This window comes from Lethenteron reissneri, chromosome 18 (assembly GCF_015708825.2).
Source record: "Lethenteron reissneri isolate LAM-NWPU_2019-01 chromosome 18, ASM1570882v1, whole genome shotgun sequence".
NCBI lineage: Eukaryota > Metazoa > Chordata > Hyperoartia > Petromyzontiformes > Petromyzontidae > Lethenteron > Lethenteron reissneri.
This window is the reverse complement of record NC_083796.1, coordinates 15,235,759-15,253,168: the sequence shown is the minus strand read 5'-3', so window position 1 is coordinate 15,253,168 and position 17,410 is coordinate 15,235,759. Positions and strand designations below refer to the sequence as shown.

The 17,410-nt window shown below is 51.2% G+C and overlaps 1 protein-coding gene across 1 annotated transcript in view; it reads left to right on the top strand.

The window, feature by feature from the left end:
* Positions 1–11,241, top strand: part of LOC133343629 (uncharacterized) — a 29,940-nt gene extending 18,699 nt beyond the window's left edge. Inside the window, exons 3-6 of the mRNA XM_061553320.1 lie at positions 2,941–2,989; positions 3,760–7,657; positions 9,479–10,665; positions 10,753–11,241. Coding sequence (XP_061409304.1) covers positions 3,787–7,657; positions 9,479–10,665; positions 10,753–11,241 — 5,547 coding nt within the window. The 5' untranslated portion in view covers positions 2,941–2,989; positions 3,760–3,786. The remainder of the gene's footprint in view (positions 1–2,940; positions 2,990–3,759; positions 7,658–9,478; positions 10,666–10,752) is intronic.
* The last annotated feature ends 6,169 nt before the right edge of the window (positions 11,242–17,410 follow it).

The following is a 17,410-nucleotide window of genomic DNA, read 5'->3' as shown; positions in this document are numbered from 1 at the left end:
AATGTCAAGTCGGTGTGCGTGGGTGGACTGGGAGCATGATGTCACCGCTGCAGCATCCTCGCCAGCGCTGCACCGCTTGCACCTAGCGGCTACGGTCCTCACGCGACTGCTGCTGCCGCCGACGCTGCTTGCTGCCTCTGCGTTTGTTTATGTCTGGTGGTGGTGGGGGGGTCGCGTTGGTTCCACGTTCTCCCAACCCCACGCTCTCCCAACCCCACGCTCTCCCAACCCCACGCTCTCCCAACCCCACGCTCTCCCAACCCCACGCTCTCCCAACCCCACGCTCTCCCAACCCCACCGTTCTCCCAACCCCACGCTCTCCCAACCCCACGCTCTCCCAACCCCACGTTCTCCCAACCCCACGCTCTCCCAACCCCACGCTCTCCCAACCCCACGCTCTCCCAACCCCACGCTCTCCCAACCCCACGTTCTCCCAACCCCACGCTCTCCCAACCCCACGCTCTCCCAACCCCACGCTCTCCCAACCCCACGTTCTCCCAACCCCACGCTCTCCCAACCCCACGCTCTCCCAACCCCACGCTCTCCCAACCCCACGCTCTCCCAACCCCACGTTCTCCCAACCCCACGCTCTCCCAACCCCACGCTCTCCCAACCCCACGCTCTCCCAACCCCACGTTCTCCCAACCCCACGCTCTCCCAACCCCACGCTCTCCCAACCCCACCGTTCTCCCAACCCCACGCTCTCCCAACCCCACGCTCTCCCAACCCCACGCTCTCCCAACCCCACGCTCTCCCAACCCCACGTTCTCCCAACCCCACGCTCTCCCAACCCCACGCTCTCCCACCCCCACGTTCTCCCAACCCCACGCTCTCCCAACCCCACGCTCTCCCAACCCCACGCTCTCCCAACCCCACGCTCTCCCAACCCCACGCTCTCCCAACCCCACGCTCTCCCAACCCCACGCTCTCCCAACCCCACCGTTCTCCCAACCCCACGCTCTCCCAACCCCACGCTCTCCCAACCCCACGCTCTCCCAACCCCACGCTCTCCCAACCCCACGCTCTCCCAACCCCACGTTCTCCCAACCCCACGCTCTCCCAACCCCACGCTCTCCCAACCCCACGCTCTCCCAACCCCACGCTCTCCCAACCCCACGCTCTCCCAACCCCACGTTCTCCGTGTCTGCCTCTTGTTTTTTCAGTGGTGTGTGTCTGTCTCTGTGTCTGCCTCTGCATCCATATTTGTCAGTCTGTTAGTAGTATGGGTGCCTTTTTTTATAAATTATGGCTCAACTTTCTTGTTGTTTGTCATGCAAACTGCAAGGGTGTTTACACTTTTGTTTTGCCAAAGGTAACCAACCCATCAACCAAGACCTTAACAATGTACCTTGCCACCGACTCATGACGAGTGTGAAGCCAGGGTTGTTGAGAAGTTGAAGGAAGAAAAGACGTGGAGTGATACTCGCTCTAACGTCCACAGGTGCACCCTTAAGTGAACATTCTTCTAACCTTCACCTCTTTGGTATGGGCGTTGTATCCATCCATTTGTTGGTCGGCCTTTAGTTATTTTTCGTGTTATAACAAGTGTGAAGTACAGATTGCTATTCTACTGTTTTCCTAATTATAAAACGTATTGGTAAAGCACATTTACCTGGTTGCCTGAGAATGGTTTTAGTGTCCATGCTTTATGTTGCTCAGTCCCAAGTCTGTTCCCTGCTGGAAAATCTGAATTTGGAAGAGAGGAGGTTTGCAATAAGTCCCTGGACAACAGCAATAATGAAGCAGACCAAGCTACACCACAAGGCCCAGCAGATTTAGGAGACCCAATGGATGACTACGCTAGCATGAAACCACGAAAGTGAAATTCTCCCAATGGTTTGTCACTCCGTACATGATGCACGAGCAGGGTTTTGTACAACCAGCTGCTAAAGCACGAGTAGTAGTTCTGTGTTAAATGTTAAGGTCTGCTAGCCTATGAGAAGGCTCCAGGAGAGAGTTTGTATAGTTTTGTTATTCCTCCGTTAAAGGAATGCAGACTACAGTGCATGGCCACAACGGCACTACTACTGTTATTCTTTAATGTGTATGTGGGTCTCTGTGTGTCTCTGAGTCTCAGTTTCATTGCCTCTAGCTCTGGGTGTCTGAGCTAACCGTACGGTCCATAGTTTGACTTGCATGGCGACAATGGCACTACTATTGTTATTCTTTAATGTATCTGTGGGTCTCTGTATCTCTGAGTCTCAGTTTTCATTGCCTCTCGCTCTGTGTGTCTGTGACCTAACCGTACGGTCCATAGTTTGACTTGCATGGCCACAGTCGCACAACTCCGGCTTGTCGTTAATTTTCCATTCGTCTTGGAGATGTGCGCATTCGCCTGGTGATGTTGGGATGCGGTTGATGGTTACACCACTGGTGTATTCCAGGACTGTCAAAGCCAAGAGGTGCGATGTTTGGGTCACGAACGAGGGGTTTATTCTGGAACTGTGGTCGTGATATTTGCCTTGAGCTACTGCAGAAAGTTTTGGCTTGGTCGTGGTGGTGGAGGGGGGGGGGCACAGGTGAGAGAACGAGACGATAACACGATGGTTTGTTTTGCCTCGGGCAACGTGCGGCTGTTTTGTGGGTTGTCTTTTCGCGTGTGCTGTTTGTATGCATTATTCATTCAAATTCATTATTTAGTTTCAAGATGCGTCCAGCACTTTCGAATTTAAAACGTACACGTGTAAAACCGGTGCATCCCTTCAGCTACACGAGGGTGTTACTGAGCCTCGTGAATCGTGCCCGTGTTGTTTAAATAAGCTTGCCAAAGCATTTTGTTTGAACCGTAACACACCTGCCCTCCTTTAAATCCCCACACCCGACACCGCCGCTTGCTTGATAGCGTTGCGTGCGTGGCGTGTGTCCATTTCCATTTAGAATGAAATGTTGTATTCAGAAATGAGCCCACTTTATAATCCAATGTTGTTTTTGTGTCTTTAGCCAGATGTTGAAAAATCAGCTGAAGACTTAATGGCTTCCATTCAGTGAGGTGAGTTTCCATCTTACGGTGAACACATTTCTACATCGGTGTGCGCTGCGACTGGGGAAACCATCTGGAACTTTCTGCGGATCGTGGCACCTATTTGTAATCTGGCCACATGCGAATTGTATTCTGGGTAGTAAGGCTAGCCGAGAGCTGATACCTCGCACAGCTGAGGCTACAGGGGTAAACCGATGGGAAGTCTTGGCTGTGTTGCAGTGGCTGCAATTATTTCTGCTTCAGCAGGGAGTCCACGCGTGACGCACGATGCAGCTAGAGGCACCGCTGTCCTGGCAAACATATTAAAAACAAGCGCAGATAAATGGCACGTGCGTCTGCGCAACAGAAAGGCGCAGTGCTTCGTGACAAGGGCTGCTTGCTATTATTGCCATAAATTGCCGTCTCGGCAAATTAGGTGGCGTCCTGGAAAAACTTGGTAGCCCGCGTGTCTTGTGTGTATGTGTATATAAGATAACCCATGCTCCCTTCATTGTAAGACTTTACAATGGACTTTTGGTACGTTTTTATTGTCTCATTTCCCTACGGATGGCCACACAATGAAGTTAATTATTCACTCCCCCCCCCCCCCCCGCGTCCACTTAGTCCGTCGTTCAAAGACAACCTCTCTACGTGACCCAAAGAATATGAATTCCTGCAGTCACGAAAGCTTTAAGTCAAAATTTTCCGTAAATTTTTCGCTATGTATTGTGCATTGTCTGAACAACACGTGCTTTGTTTTTCTAATGTCTTTGCCTCTTGGTTTTTGTTTCTAATCGCAGATCTGCACTGCCAATGACGCTCCCAAAATGAGTCTAAGGAAACGTCTGCTGAGCTGCATCGAGTCTCACGATTCAAGCAAGGTGCCAAGAATGGAGGGGCATCCCAATGTAGCAGCGTACTACACAGCAGCAGGCTGCTACCCGGCCATTTCTCAGCTTTTGAACCACAACATTTCTGCCACGATATCACCGGTGCTCACGACCTCCACCATCAGTCACGCACCAAACAACTTCATCGAGAGAAGATCCACTCAGCTGGTCGGCACACAGCACAACCCCCCCTACCCAGTGTATGTGCACTGCCAGAAGGAAGCGCTTTCCTTACAGCACAAGCAAGACGCTTCGCAATTCCCGCTCGCGTTTGGCTTTGCGGACCAGTGCAATCAGAGCTCCGTTGGCTTGGACACTGGTCAGGTTTGTGGCGTCTTTCCCAGTTGCTCGATCGCGAGTAAGGAGGTCGCCACCGTGCCCCTGGTCACGACCTGCAGCGGCGGCGTGCTGCTGGCGACCCAGGCCCCCCTCCAGAGCGGTTTTGGCAAGACCACAGCGACCTTCACTGACCCTGCGAGAATGTTTCAGAATTTTCAAAGTGTAGACTTCCCCAAGATGTTTTCCATGCATCCCTCCTCTGTGGCCAACTTGGCACCCCACATGGTGCTGGGTTCTGTTAAGAACACAGTCGTCAATTTGCCACCGATACAGTCGACATCGTTTTCAAGAAAATATCCCATGCATTACCCATATCAGAATTCTCCCGCTTTCAGTAACCCCTTGCCTAATACGCAAGAAGATACAAGGGCCTTATACTTAGACAAAAGCAGACCGTACGACCATCACACGAACATGGCTAGTTCTCTGGCATGCAGCCCTGCTCTGTCCTCATCGCAGCAGGACTTCCGAGAGAAACACATTTCCGCCAGACCATTGGAAAAGCCACCAAAGCTTGTACATGTTCAATATTCTGACAGGTCCCCTGAAGTGTCAAACTCTGTAATAAAGCAGAGAAGTGTGCGTCATCAAAGCAGGGTTCACTCCGTGAATTCTTTGTTGGCTTGTTCAAGAGAGAAACAGCTCAAGGGTGAAGTGCTTCCGAAAGTGGAGGCTGGCCATGCGCATTGGCCTCCAAGGTCATCGACAGTTCAGTCCCAAGCAATCGTCAGGAACAGAGATCCAAACGTGCCGAAGAAAACGTCTTCGGGCTCTTTTTCCGAACAGCAACAACCGCACGCGCAGTCCTTCTGCCAGTCGACACGCGACGCGCCGGAGCAACTTCTGATCCATCCCCTGAACACCTCTCCCACGACGGCTGTTCCCAGGACCGTCTGTCAAGACGCCTCGTTGCCACGCATAAAGTGGGCTTGGAGCGACAACGCCGTGTCAAACTGCGGCCCTTACGCAAACTTGCCGGTCATCAGCCGAGTCTACAGTTGGGGAGCCGTTCAGAACACCGCGAGCCATGTCGATGAAAAGCAGGTCGATGGAAACAAACTTTCTCATGCACACCCAACGAAGGAGCATCCAAACATAATGTTCGGTCACGTCTTGCAGCAACCGCAAAGCGGCACGCGGCCGGGCGTTAAGGATATCGTTCAAGGTTCCGTGAGGTCAACCAAGCATGCTTCTACCTCTTCGACAGGGCCAGTCATTCGTGACGTCTTCAGTCTCTCGCCGGAGTTGGTGAGTCCCGTGACGACGGATGCGCGATCGACCGGCAATCGTTTGTTCACTTCGTGCGGTGAAAATGAAGCCAAAACGAGAGACAGGCACAGGGAGGATCAAGAGCAGAGGGCGCATTCAAAGCATAAAGAAGAGCACAGGAAAGCCAAAAGTCAACAGACGGACAAGTGTGTTGCACAGCAGAAGGTCTCTTCGATCTTGGAGTTTGAAAAAACTGTGAAGAAGATGACCGAGCAAATCACTTCACCTGAAATACAAACCACAGCTCTGAACTCAAAAAAGAGCCAAGCCAGCGATGTGGCTGTGAAGAAGCCCGAGAGAGAACAGAGCGAGCCGATGCGATCGGACGGCTCGCCGCTGAGTAAAACTCTGAACAGGATTATGTCCTCGTTTGTCACGGAATCTACCGCAGAGCGCATTTCCTGTCAAGCGCCTTGTGCACTGAACTCTTTGCCTCCGAAGAGGCGAAAAGAGTGGATTATAAATACTCATGCTGCCTGCATCGAAAAGGATTACAGCAACGTGCAACATCTTGTTCAGCAAGAGGCATATCAAAAGAATGAAAAACATTCGTTCGGACATGGGCAAAGTCCCGTAAACAATCCACCCACCACGTTATCTTTACATTCATTAAAACAAGAAGTGTCCACGCCAGGGCACCTACCATCGCCAACGTCGATGTCTGCTGGACCTGTTACCAAGAAAGAAATGACAGTGTCGAGAACGGTTGGTTTAAAAGAATACGCAAATGTTGAGCTGGTAATCCCACCCATTAGCGAGTCCATGAAATATTCTGCGAAACACGAATCTTGCAAAAAACATTTTGGTGATAAACAACTGTTCCAGCCTCCGTACAAACATCTGGGTCCGAGTACAAAACTAGCAGGAGCAGAAGTTGCAACTGCCTCGGCATCTATGCTTCTGCAAAGCAAAAAAGAGGAACCAGGCATGGCCAATATAAGTGTCCGGAAAAACTCTGTCATAGACCAATGCGTAGTGGAGAAGATGGATCATAGCAACAGCAGTTTGCACACGCATGTTCCCCACTTTCAGACCGTACTTGTCAGCAACTTAGACCATCAGCTCTGTGGACAGAATACTGAGCAAAATGAGTTGCCCGTTGACCTTACAGTGGAGAAGATCGGAAAGCGTGAGATCTTGGACCTAAGCAAGTTAAAAAGCTGTAAAGAGTACGTGCTGCACACTTCAGAAAAGGAACTGGATTATGAATGTGCTGAGAAGACTGAAATAGAATGTATGAGCGTTAATGTGCCTGAGCAAAGTAGTGGCGATGTACATTTGGAAGATGTTGTGCCAAGAACATGTCCACAGAAAGAAGGACCTCGTACAGCCTTAGAAAAGCGAAGTGATAAAGTGTTGCCAAATGAACTTGAATGTTCGGAAAGTGCCCTATCAATAAAAAGCAAAGCTTCGGTAAACATCGAACGTTGCAGCCCGGATAGCAGCACCAATGTAGACATGGTATCTGCGTACAACCAAGCAGGCGGTGGTAACAGTCAGTTGAGCGTGGACTCTAAACCAGAAGGTCACCTGCACAAACATCTGCTAAACCTACATCAGCTTCTGAGCGAAATGGTCGAAAAGTCCGCGGCCAGCAGTAGCCACAATCTTCAGCAGGCCTTTCAACATCTAAGGCACGGCCCCAAGCGGGGGCAAACAGTTTCTCACGTCTCGGAGAGCAAACCCACCGGGGAGGCGTCGTACGTTACAAAGCACGGAGGAGGTGGCGGTGGCGGCACAAAGCGGGGATCAAACTCGCATTCCGTGGCGCAGACGAGCAGCCGATCTGCAGAAATCCACGAGCACGCGTCCAGCACCACAAAAGAAATGTTCCTCAAAAACATCTCGATTCAAACCCGCCTCGAAGAATTTGCACGCGAACTGCAGACTCTGGTCTCTAAGAGCCTTTGCCCCTTCCCGTCCGTGGCTCGATTGGAGAGGATTTTCATTCCGGTCTCGGCCCTGCAAGAGAAACTCTTTCCCGGCCTTTCTGAGCTCGTCATCCTCAACGTCTTTAAGTGCTGCAAGGTGGTCCTCAGACCGGCAACTCTCAGGGAAGAAAAAATGCTTGGGGCAGTGTGTTGTTCAGAGAATACGCAGGAAACGGGCTCGTTCACTCTCTTCCCGTTTGACAAGCTGAAGGAAGTCTACCCAGAGCTCCTGTACTGTTGCTGGCTGGAGAAAATGAAGAAATGTATTGGTGAGCTCTCTTAATGATTTTGTTTACGCAGATCTGACGGTGTGTGCCTGTGCATGGCGACAATCGAGAATGAGACGTTTGGGATTTTTTTCTGCATTGTGCATTATTAATGATTCACTTTAGTACGCTATCAATAACGGTGGCCAGAAGCCAAAGTCCTCGACTTTAAAACATTGTATCTTTATAATGCTTCATCTGAGAGTTTTACAAATTTGAGATTATTTTTCAATGCAATGTAATTCCTATAATATTTGTTTCTATTTAAATCACAGTGAAATGCACACTCGATTTGAAAGTAAATCTTTAGTAATATTTAACACTAGATATCAAAGTTAGATTTATTAAATTGATATCATACTTGCCGATCCGAGAAAACTCAACACGTTCATCCATCGCGCTGCCTTAAAAACAAGACGGATTTTGAATAGGCGTCGTCGTGGGCAGTGGCCATTATTAACGACACGAATGTTGAGAGATTTTAGTTATTTGTCCTTGGGCACCACGGTCAGCAAAGCATCGCCACACAATTAGTCAATCCAGTGCATACACGTCTGTTAATGCTGCACATTGAACAACGACAATAAGCAGCGCTCTCTCGGAAGGCTGCTCTGTAAATCCTCACGAGATATTTGCGTCAGCTGGCAGCGTGCAGGTAACTTTGGTCACGTGTGTATTTTTGGCCGTGCAGTAGTTTGGTGCCGTGTCCATTGTAAGATGCTCTTGATGTGACTTGATGGAAACGCAGCTGTATCTTTGGGGGCATTCGCGATTGGATTTTCCATCATCCCAGCTGCTAACTCACTGCTGTGACCGTCGCCAGGCAGATAAATTGCCCTTCGTGTTTATTCACAACTTCTCAAACGTTTAAATGGAAATTTTCTTGACATCATTTCAAAAGTGGTTATTATTCGATTTAAACCCACGTTTTATTCCCTCCCGATATTACTGCTCTAGTTCGTGCATGTTAAGTTAATCTTAATGCATTGTGCAGTCAATAATCAAATTTATGATTATTAGATTTAATTTAAATACTTTTTGAATGGGAAATGTATAGAGATAGATTACAAACTCAATTTCTGTACTGCCATCTCGGCAGAGTTTGCCAAAATACATTCAAATGATAAAGTACTGGAGAAATGTGATGTTTATACAAACAATTAACTGAATGTCTTGTAATTTGGATACACAATACTAGTTACTTTAAGGTTTGTAGTTTACATACCAATTACAAACTCCACTCGTCATGGATTAACTTATTTGTGTTACACGCACTGTAGATACTGTGCCCACCTCCGCATCCTGCCACCGATTGGCAGTGTCTCAGTACTATCTGAACGTGACATGATTCAAAGTGCTCCGTTATAAGTGTCTCTCACCATTATTACAACATAAATAAAACGATCTATCTCTTGAGGGTTCACATATCTGTATGTGTATTGATTTAAAACCCCCTTAACTTTGACTCAACAATGTGGACACGGTGACGTTTGCACACTGCGGGTCTGGGCCCCCCCTCCCATGCCTGCCGATGCAGTTTGGCGGCATCTGCAATCTCTCCATTTGTCAAGCTAAGGTTAACATAATACATTAGTGGAGTGTCGGCCATGAATGGACAGTATAGCCCGGGCATTGATTTCCCTTGATTTTTGTTTATCTATTCCTACAGCCTCGCATTCATTGAATTATAAAGATGCTTTCTGTCTCGGTAGTCGGTTGGTTAAATACCAAAAGATGCCTTTCAGTTGTCTGCTGTTTGTGCCACCTGAACCGTGTGCACTATTGCCGAGCTGCACGTGACTGTAATGCTGTATTGTGTTGCAGATCAAAACAATGAAGCGACCGAGTTGGAAAAGAACCCTGTTGATTCTACAGAAAACGGAGGGGGAGACCGTGCAGCAGAGGCGACAAACGAGTTATGTGAGAGAGTCTGCTCCTCGCAGGACTCTCACCAGGAAGACCGTGGTGCCACCACCAAGGCACAGTGCCTCTTTGTGGAAAATCCCCAAACGTCACCGGCGGGCGCGGAAGAGGAGCCCTCCGTGGGCGAAGCCGCGGGTAGCGACATCGCCGAGTCGGCCGTTGTGACGAACGATTCTAATCCGTGCGAGCAGACGGGCCCTGCTGACGAAAACGCGGAACGCTCCAGAGGAGCGGCAGTGGACAGCGCTCGGAGTGGAAGTGACGCCAATCTGGAATGCACGCCGTTGATCGCTCCTTCTCCCCGAGAGGATCCGCATTCCACCACGACCGACGTGTCGTCCGACTCTGCAGCCACCTATCCGGTTATTTCATCGTCCGATGTAAAGGATGCAAACGTATTATTGTCGTCGCCTCCGAGATACGAGCCTGAGAATTCCGGCACGATCCAGCACTCTGCTGATGACGTGCATTGCTCCATAGCTGTAGAATCCGAGAATACAATTGAAGAGAATAACAAACCGCTTGAAGTTAAAAGGTCTAAATACGTTCACGGTGTCAAACAACGACTTCACAAAAGGTCGAGTCCAAGGTTGCTAAAAGAGTCTGTTGGAACTGATAAACACCAACAGGCATCGGACACATTTCTGAGCAAAAACGAGGTATGCAAGTCGGAGGACAAAGCGAGTAAGAGACGTGTTCCGCTGCTGAAACTGAAGGGGGACATGACAACTTCCATTGTGATGGCAACACCTGAGGACGAGAGTGAGGCTTCAAAAGTAAAGTTGGCGACCACTGAACAAACCTCGGGTCACCCAGTGGTGAAGAGGAAAACGGTGCCACCTTTAATAATACGAAGCCATCATCAGGCACACGAAGTTAGGACTCGGCTCAAGAGCCCATTGAGGGTTGCGCGGAAAGAAAAAACGTTTTCCACGAGTGCCGGTCAACTTGAGAACAAGGCTGTAGATACGCAAGAGCGAGAGTTTGAAGCGTTGGAGGTTGTCCGTGACACTGAGGTGCCATTTGAAGAAACCGCTTTTGACGATGTAAATCCTGCCATGGGTTCAGAAACCAAGGACCAAAAGCACGTACGTGATCCTTTGACGGAAGAGGCATCCCCTGGATGTGGCCGGGTGAAACGGCCAAGACTTAAACACCTGCGGGCGAGTTCCCAGGTGGCTGAGAAAAAGCTGAAAAAGCAGACGCCAGCATTACGCAGGTCTCTGAGGCAGAAGACGTCCGGCATTCAACTCAGGTCGCAGAGAGGCGCGAGTTCGGAACGACGTCTCGTCCAGGTGGTGCCTGGGAAGAAAAGCAGATGCAAGCGCAAAGGCGACCGAAGCGAGATTTCCCCGAAACTTTCGCGCGGCAGACAACGGGCGTGCGGAAACGCGGACGGGGGCAAACGAGAGGAGGAGCCCCCGAGCGACAAGAAGACGGGCGGAGACTTGTACCCAGACCTGGTGGGCAGGCGCGTGCTGCACCTCTACGACGACGAGGACACGGAGAGGTGGTACCAGGGGGTGGTGACGCAGCTGTACGAGGAGCACGACGACCCCCTGGAGGCCATCTACGTCGTCACGTACGACAGCGAACCCGGGTGGCAGTATTATCTGGAGCTTCTGCAAGACTACCGGAAAGGCTGGTTGAAGCTCGTCGACTAGACGGCGTGCTGCCCACGACATTTGCGCCCGGTTATATGTAACATATGCATTCAGTCAACAATGACAATGTTGGTTTGCTAACATTAGAGACTTTTAAATTAAAGATATGCTGTTTACCATTTTGTTTAGGTTACATTTAAATACGTAGTTTATTTTTTTGTATTAGGTGCTTAAATAAAAAGGCACGTGTCTGTTCCATACGCGGCGGTGTAAAACAACGGTGGCGTTTTATTGTTGACGTGACGTTGCGGATGAGAATGTTTTTGTTTCGTTTTTGGGGTTTTTTTTAAACAAAATTTGTAACTTCATTAAAATATTAATATTGTTATAATGTTCATGAACAATATTTTCAGGCAGTTTTATTATACGTATTTGGTGGTCACAACTGCTATTAAGACAATCTGTTCTGTATGAATAAAAACATATATGGACATAGTGGATGTGGATGTCAATAAATATATATCCTGTAAACACTTTCAGTACATTTCCACTAATTTTGTTTGAATAGCCGGGCCCGCTGCTTTTGACGTTCAGAGCATTTCCCTTTTCCAGCGATGGGCAGTGATTACCCCTTTAGGGGTGGTATCTTCCACGTTGCTTGACCGTCAATATGATGTCTATAACTTGCACACATGTTACTCTTCCTGTGTGTCGGCGTAATTCCAAGCAACACTTGAGCATTCGTTGTATTTTCTCTGTGAATCTGATCAATGTGTCATTAAAAACCTGATTCTTTAGGCAGATTTTCCTAATCAATTTCAGTTTTCCAAACGCACTCCAACCCGCTTTCGCTGGCTTATATTTGAAAATATTGATCCAGGTTGGAACTCTGATGTGTGTTAGTACAGTACTGTATATGTCTTCAGTTGTTTAGTTGTAATAGAGGTTGTTTTTGGGTTAGATCGCGTAAATATGTAAATGTCTCGTTAAACCCGCCACCACCCGACACAGCCAACTAGTAAGGGTTGTCACGTAAACAGAACGTGGCCAATTGTTATGCAGTCTATTCATAGTCTCAAGCCGCACCTTTAATCATCGGAAAGATGTGATTAACCATGCAAAAAAGATTTAACTCCACTTATTTGGACCATCTTATTTGACAGAAAACTATTGCAGGTTACTGATGGACAGCCAGTTGTTTCACCAGGTTTAGCTTTCTACCAGGTTTAGCTTTCTTTTTTCACACTTTTATTATGTAGGCTAGGCGTAGTCACAAACCGAACCTCTCCATAATAAAAGCTCAGTCTTTTGTTATGCAGTCTATTCATAGTTTCAAACCGCACCTTACCATAATAATAAAAAGTGGGCCATCCCTGCCCCCCCCCCTCAACCATTATATAAACGGAGTGGTATCTCCTGTAATCTCTCATTTACTTGATACAGCTGTCGGGCTGTGACGGTTCCACCTGAAGACGGAAGCTTGTGTTGCCTCCGAAACGTGATTTTAATTTTATTTTACTTTTATTAATTTAGATTTTTTTACCTACGTGACTTTACCGAAAAACCTAAGAATATGAATCCTTGCAGTCACGAAAGCTTCAAATCTAGAATTATAGTAGTGTAGTGTATAGTGTAGTGTACTAGTACAGCACACCGGTGTGTTGGAGAACCAAGCCACAACATTTACAATCCGAGTACGACGTTTCGCCAGTAATTACAACTAGCTTCATCAGGCGACAGCCAGATTTGTGATGTTCACGTGCCAAACCTTACTAGTTGGCTGTGTCGGGTGGTGGCGGGTTTAACGACACATTGATATATTTACGCGATCTCACCCAAAAAGAAACCTGTACAGTATTATGGATGATATTGGTCGCGAAACTACTGTATTTAGTTGCACTGTACATGCCCCTTGCTTGCTCATGTCCAGCTCGGGTTGAGATGTGTCACAATGGCAAAAAGTGTCCCGTGGAAGGTGGACGACCACCACTAGTCGAGATTGGACGACCACTCGTCGAGGATGGACGACCACCACTAGTCGAGGATAGACGACCACCACTAGTCGAGGTTGGACCACCACTAGTCGAGATTGGACGACCACCACTAGTCGAGATTGGACCACCACTAGTCGAGGATGGACCACCACTAGTCGAGATTGGACCACCACTAGTCGAGATTGGACCACCACTAGTCGAGGATGGACGACCACTAGTTGAGGATGGACGACCCACCACTAGTTGAGGATGGACGACCACTAGTCGAGATTGGACCACCACTAGTTGAGGTTGGGTCTCCCACGTGGTCGTCAGTCGCTGCCCCCTGCCCGTCTCGAGGGGCACCACCGGTGGCACCAAAGACAAAGATCCCCCGTGTAGGCTGTCGACAGGCGGGGCAAGTGCCGTCAGCGAGTAGCACGTATTCAGGCCGGCACGGCACACGAGGGGGTGGGTGGCCAACACCACGCCCGGCCGCCTTTGTCTCCCCGGTGGCGATGTTTACACATTGCGCCAGATACGCCAGGTACTCATTTGAGGCTGAGTCGACCTAGGGGAGGGCCAGGACTGGTTCGGATAATCGTCACCGGTGTTGGCCATGAGCGGGAATCGAATCCGGGTCACCGGGTTCGTAGAGCAACGTAGCACAAACCACACCACCACCACTACACCACCACACCACCACGACACCACCACCACTACACCACCACCACGACACCACCATCACCCCCACGACTAGCACCACGACACCACCACCACTACTACACCACCATCACCCCCACGACACCCCAGCAGCTGTTCGCCTGGGCTCGTGATGTCGCCCCCTGGCGGTCTCGTGGCTGATGCGTGTGGAGTTGCCCGCCCTGCTGGGTGCTGGGTGCTGTGTGCTGGGTGCTGTGTTGACTGTGTGCTGGCTGTGTGCTGGCTGTGTGCTGACTGTGTGCTGGGTGCTGTGTGCTGGGTGCTGTGTGCTGGCTGTGTGCTGTGTGCTGGCTGTGTGCTGACTGTGTGCTGGCTGTGTTGACTGTGTGCTGGGTGCTGTGTGCTGACTGTGTGCTGGGTGCTGGCTGTGTGCTGACTGTGTGCTGGGTGCTGGCTGTGTGCTGACTGTGTGCTGGGTGCTGTGCTGGGTGCTGGCTGTGTGCTGTGTGCTGGCTGTGTGCTGTGTGCTGGCTGTGTGCTGACTGTGTGCTGGGTGCTGTGCTGACTGTGTGCTGGGTGCTGTGCTGGGTGCTGTGTGCTGGGTGTTGTGTTGACTACTGTGCTGGCTGTGTTGACTGTGTGCTGGGTGCTGTGCTGACTGTGTGCTGGCTGTGTGCTGGGTGCTGTGCTGGGTGCTGTGTGCTGGGTGCTGTGCTGACTGTGTGCTGGCTGTGTGCTGGGTGCTGTGCTGGGTGCTGTGTGCTGGGTGCTGTGCTGGCTGTGTGCTGGGTGCTGTGTTGACTGCTGTGCTGGCTATGTGCTGGGTGCCGTGCTGGGTGCTGTGCTGACTGTGTGCTGGCTGTGTGCTGGGTGCTGTGCTGACTGTGTGCTGGGTGCTGTGCTGGGTGCTGTGCTGACTGTGTGCTGGGTGCTGTGTTGACTGTGTGCTGACTGTGTGCTGGGTGCTGTGCTGGGTGCTGTGCTGACTGTGTGCTGGGTGCTGTGCTGACTGTGTGCTGACTGTGTGCTGGCTGTGTGCTGGGTGCTGTGCTGACTGTGTGCTGGGTGCTGTGCTGACTGTGTGCTGACTGTGTGCTGGGTGCTGTGCTGACTGTGTGCTGGGTGCTGTGCTGACTGTGTGCTGGGTGCTGTGCTGGGTGTGCTGGGTGCTGTGTTGACTGTGTGCTGACTGTGTGCTGGGTGCTGTGCTGGGTGTGCTGGGTGCTGTGTTGACTGTGTGCTGACTGTGTGCTGGGTGCTGTGCTGGGTGTGCTGGGTGCTGTGCTGACTGTGTGCTGGGTGCTGTGCTGGGAGTGCTGGGTGCTGTGTTGACTGTGTGCTGACTGTGTGCTGGGTGCTGTGCTGGGTGTGCTGGGTGCTGTGTTGACTGTGTGCTGGGTGATGTGCTGACTGTGTGCTGGGTGCTGTGCTGGGTGCTGTTGACTGTGTGCTGGGTGATGTGCTGACTGTGTGCTGGGTGCTGTGCTGGGTGCTGTGTTGACTGTGTGCTGGGTGCTGTGCTGACTGTGTGCTGGGTGCTGTGCTGACTGTGTGCTGGGTGCTGTGCTGACTGTGTGCTGTGCTGGGTGCTGTGCTGACTGTGTGCTGGGTGCTGTGCTGACTGTGTGCTGGGTGCTGTGCTGACTGTGTGCTGGGTGCTGTGCTGACTGTGTGCTGGGTGCTGTGCTGACTGTGTGCTGGGTGCTGTGCTGACTGTGTGCTGGGTGCTGTGCTGACTGTGTGCTGGGTGATGTGCTGACTGTGTGCTGGGTGCTGTGCTGGGTGCTGTGCTGACTGTGTGCTGGGTGCTGTGCTGACTGTGTGCTGGGTGCTGTGCTGACTGTGTGCTGGGTGCTGTGCTGACTGTGTGCTGGGTGCTGTGCTGGGTGCCCTGCTGACCGTGTGCTGGCTCTCTGTGGTTTCTGTCTTTAGTTTGTCGTCCTTCCCCCGCGCCTCCCATTAGCACGGTTGGCCACGTACGGCGCGAAATAAGTTTTATCGTGCTGTACATACTGTACACACTGTACACACAGACGGTGCTGCAGGGGCCCCGTGACACCACAGCTCTGTGCCACGAGGTGGCGCCTCGCCACCGCCACCACCAGCCACGCTGTGTCACCACCACCACCCACGCTGTCACCACCACCACCACCCACGCTGTGTCACCACCACCACCACCCACTCTGTGTCACCACCACCACCAGCCACGCTGTGTCACCACCACCACCACCCACGCTGTGTCACCACCACCACCACCCACGCTGTGTCACCACCACCACCACCCACTCTGTGTCACCACCACCACCACCCACGCTGTGTCACCACCACCACCACCCACGCTGTGTCACCACCACCCACTCTGTGTCACCACCACCACCCACTCTGTGTCACCACCACCACCCACGCTGTGTCACCACCACCACCACCCACGCTGTGTCCCACCACCACCACCCACTCTGTGTCACCACCACCCACTCTGTGTCACCACCACCACCCACGCTGTGTCACCACCACCACCACCCACGCTGTGTCACCACCACCACCACCCACTCTGTGTCACCACCACCACCACCACCACCCACTCTGTGTCACCACCACCACCCACGCTGTCACCACCACCACCCACGCTGTGTCACCATCACCACCACCCACGCCGTATCACAACCACTGCCTCACCACCACCACCACCCCCCACGCTGTATCACAACCACTGTGTTGTCCGCAGTGTACCGAGGGAGTCGAGCCAGGACCCACATCTAAAGAGAGAGAGAGTCCTTTGCCAATCAGAATCTTTAAACATATTTCAGGCAAAGCGCACTGGAGCTGTGAGCTCTGTCAGAGGCGACACGTGGCCACACGTGGCCATCGCAGAGGCTCGATCAGCGCACGTGGGAAGTTCTAGGAGCAGCCAAATCATCGTGAGCTCGTGTCGATTCTAAATGTGGGGAGAGAGAAACTCCAAATGTATAACAACACCAACAGGCATCGTCAGGGTCTCGATCGACCCCACGACCAGTACTGCTGCTTCTGTGACGGTGAACCTGTCCTGATGAGACACTTAATGTCGAAACCAGCCCAGAGGCGCTTGCCAGTGACCAACCAGCGCTGCTGGAATGATGCACTCCCAGTCGCCGTGTGGCTGGTGGGCTGTGTGCGTCGTGGTTACATCGTCGTGTGTGTGTGCCGGGAGCAGATGTGGGAGCAATGCGAATTGGTACTGATGAAGATGCCTCGGTCTGCAGGGTCTGAGGTTCACGTCGTGGGCAGCGTTCTTCTGTCTCGTCCGGTTTCGTGTGAATGATTCTCCGCCGTCTCCCCGAGGGGGATTCTCGGCTGCCGCGTGGTGGTTCACGCGGACAAGGAGAGCCGGTTCCATTGAACTCCTGAAGCGACGTTTTCCCCTATCGGAGTCGCATTTGTTAAATGCTGAACATGGAAACTATTTCACCCGAGGTGTTCTCATGCCACGGACCCATAACGTACACACATTCTTATTAATCATAACGTATCACACATTCTTAGTATTCATCATAACGTACACACATTAAATTTTGATTTAAAGCTTTCGTGACTGCAGGGATTCATCTTCTTGG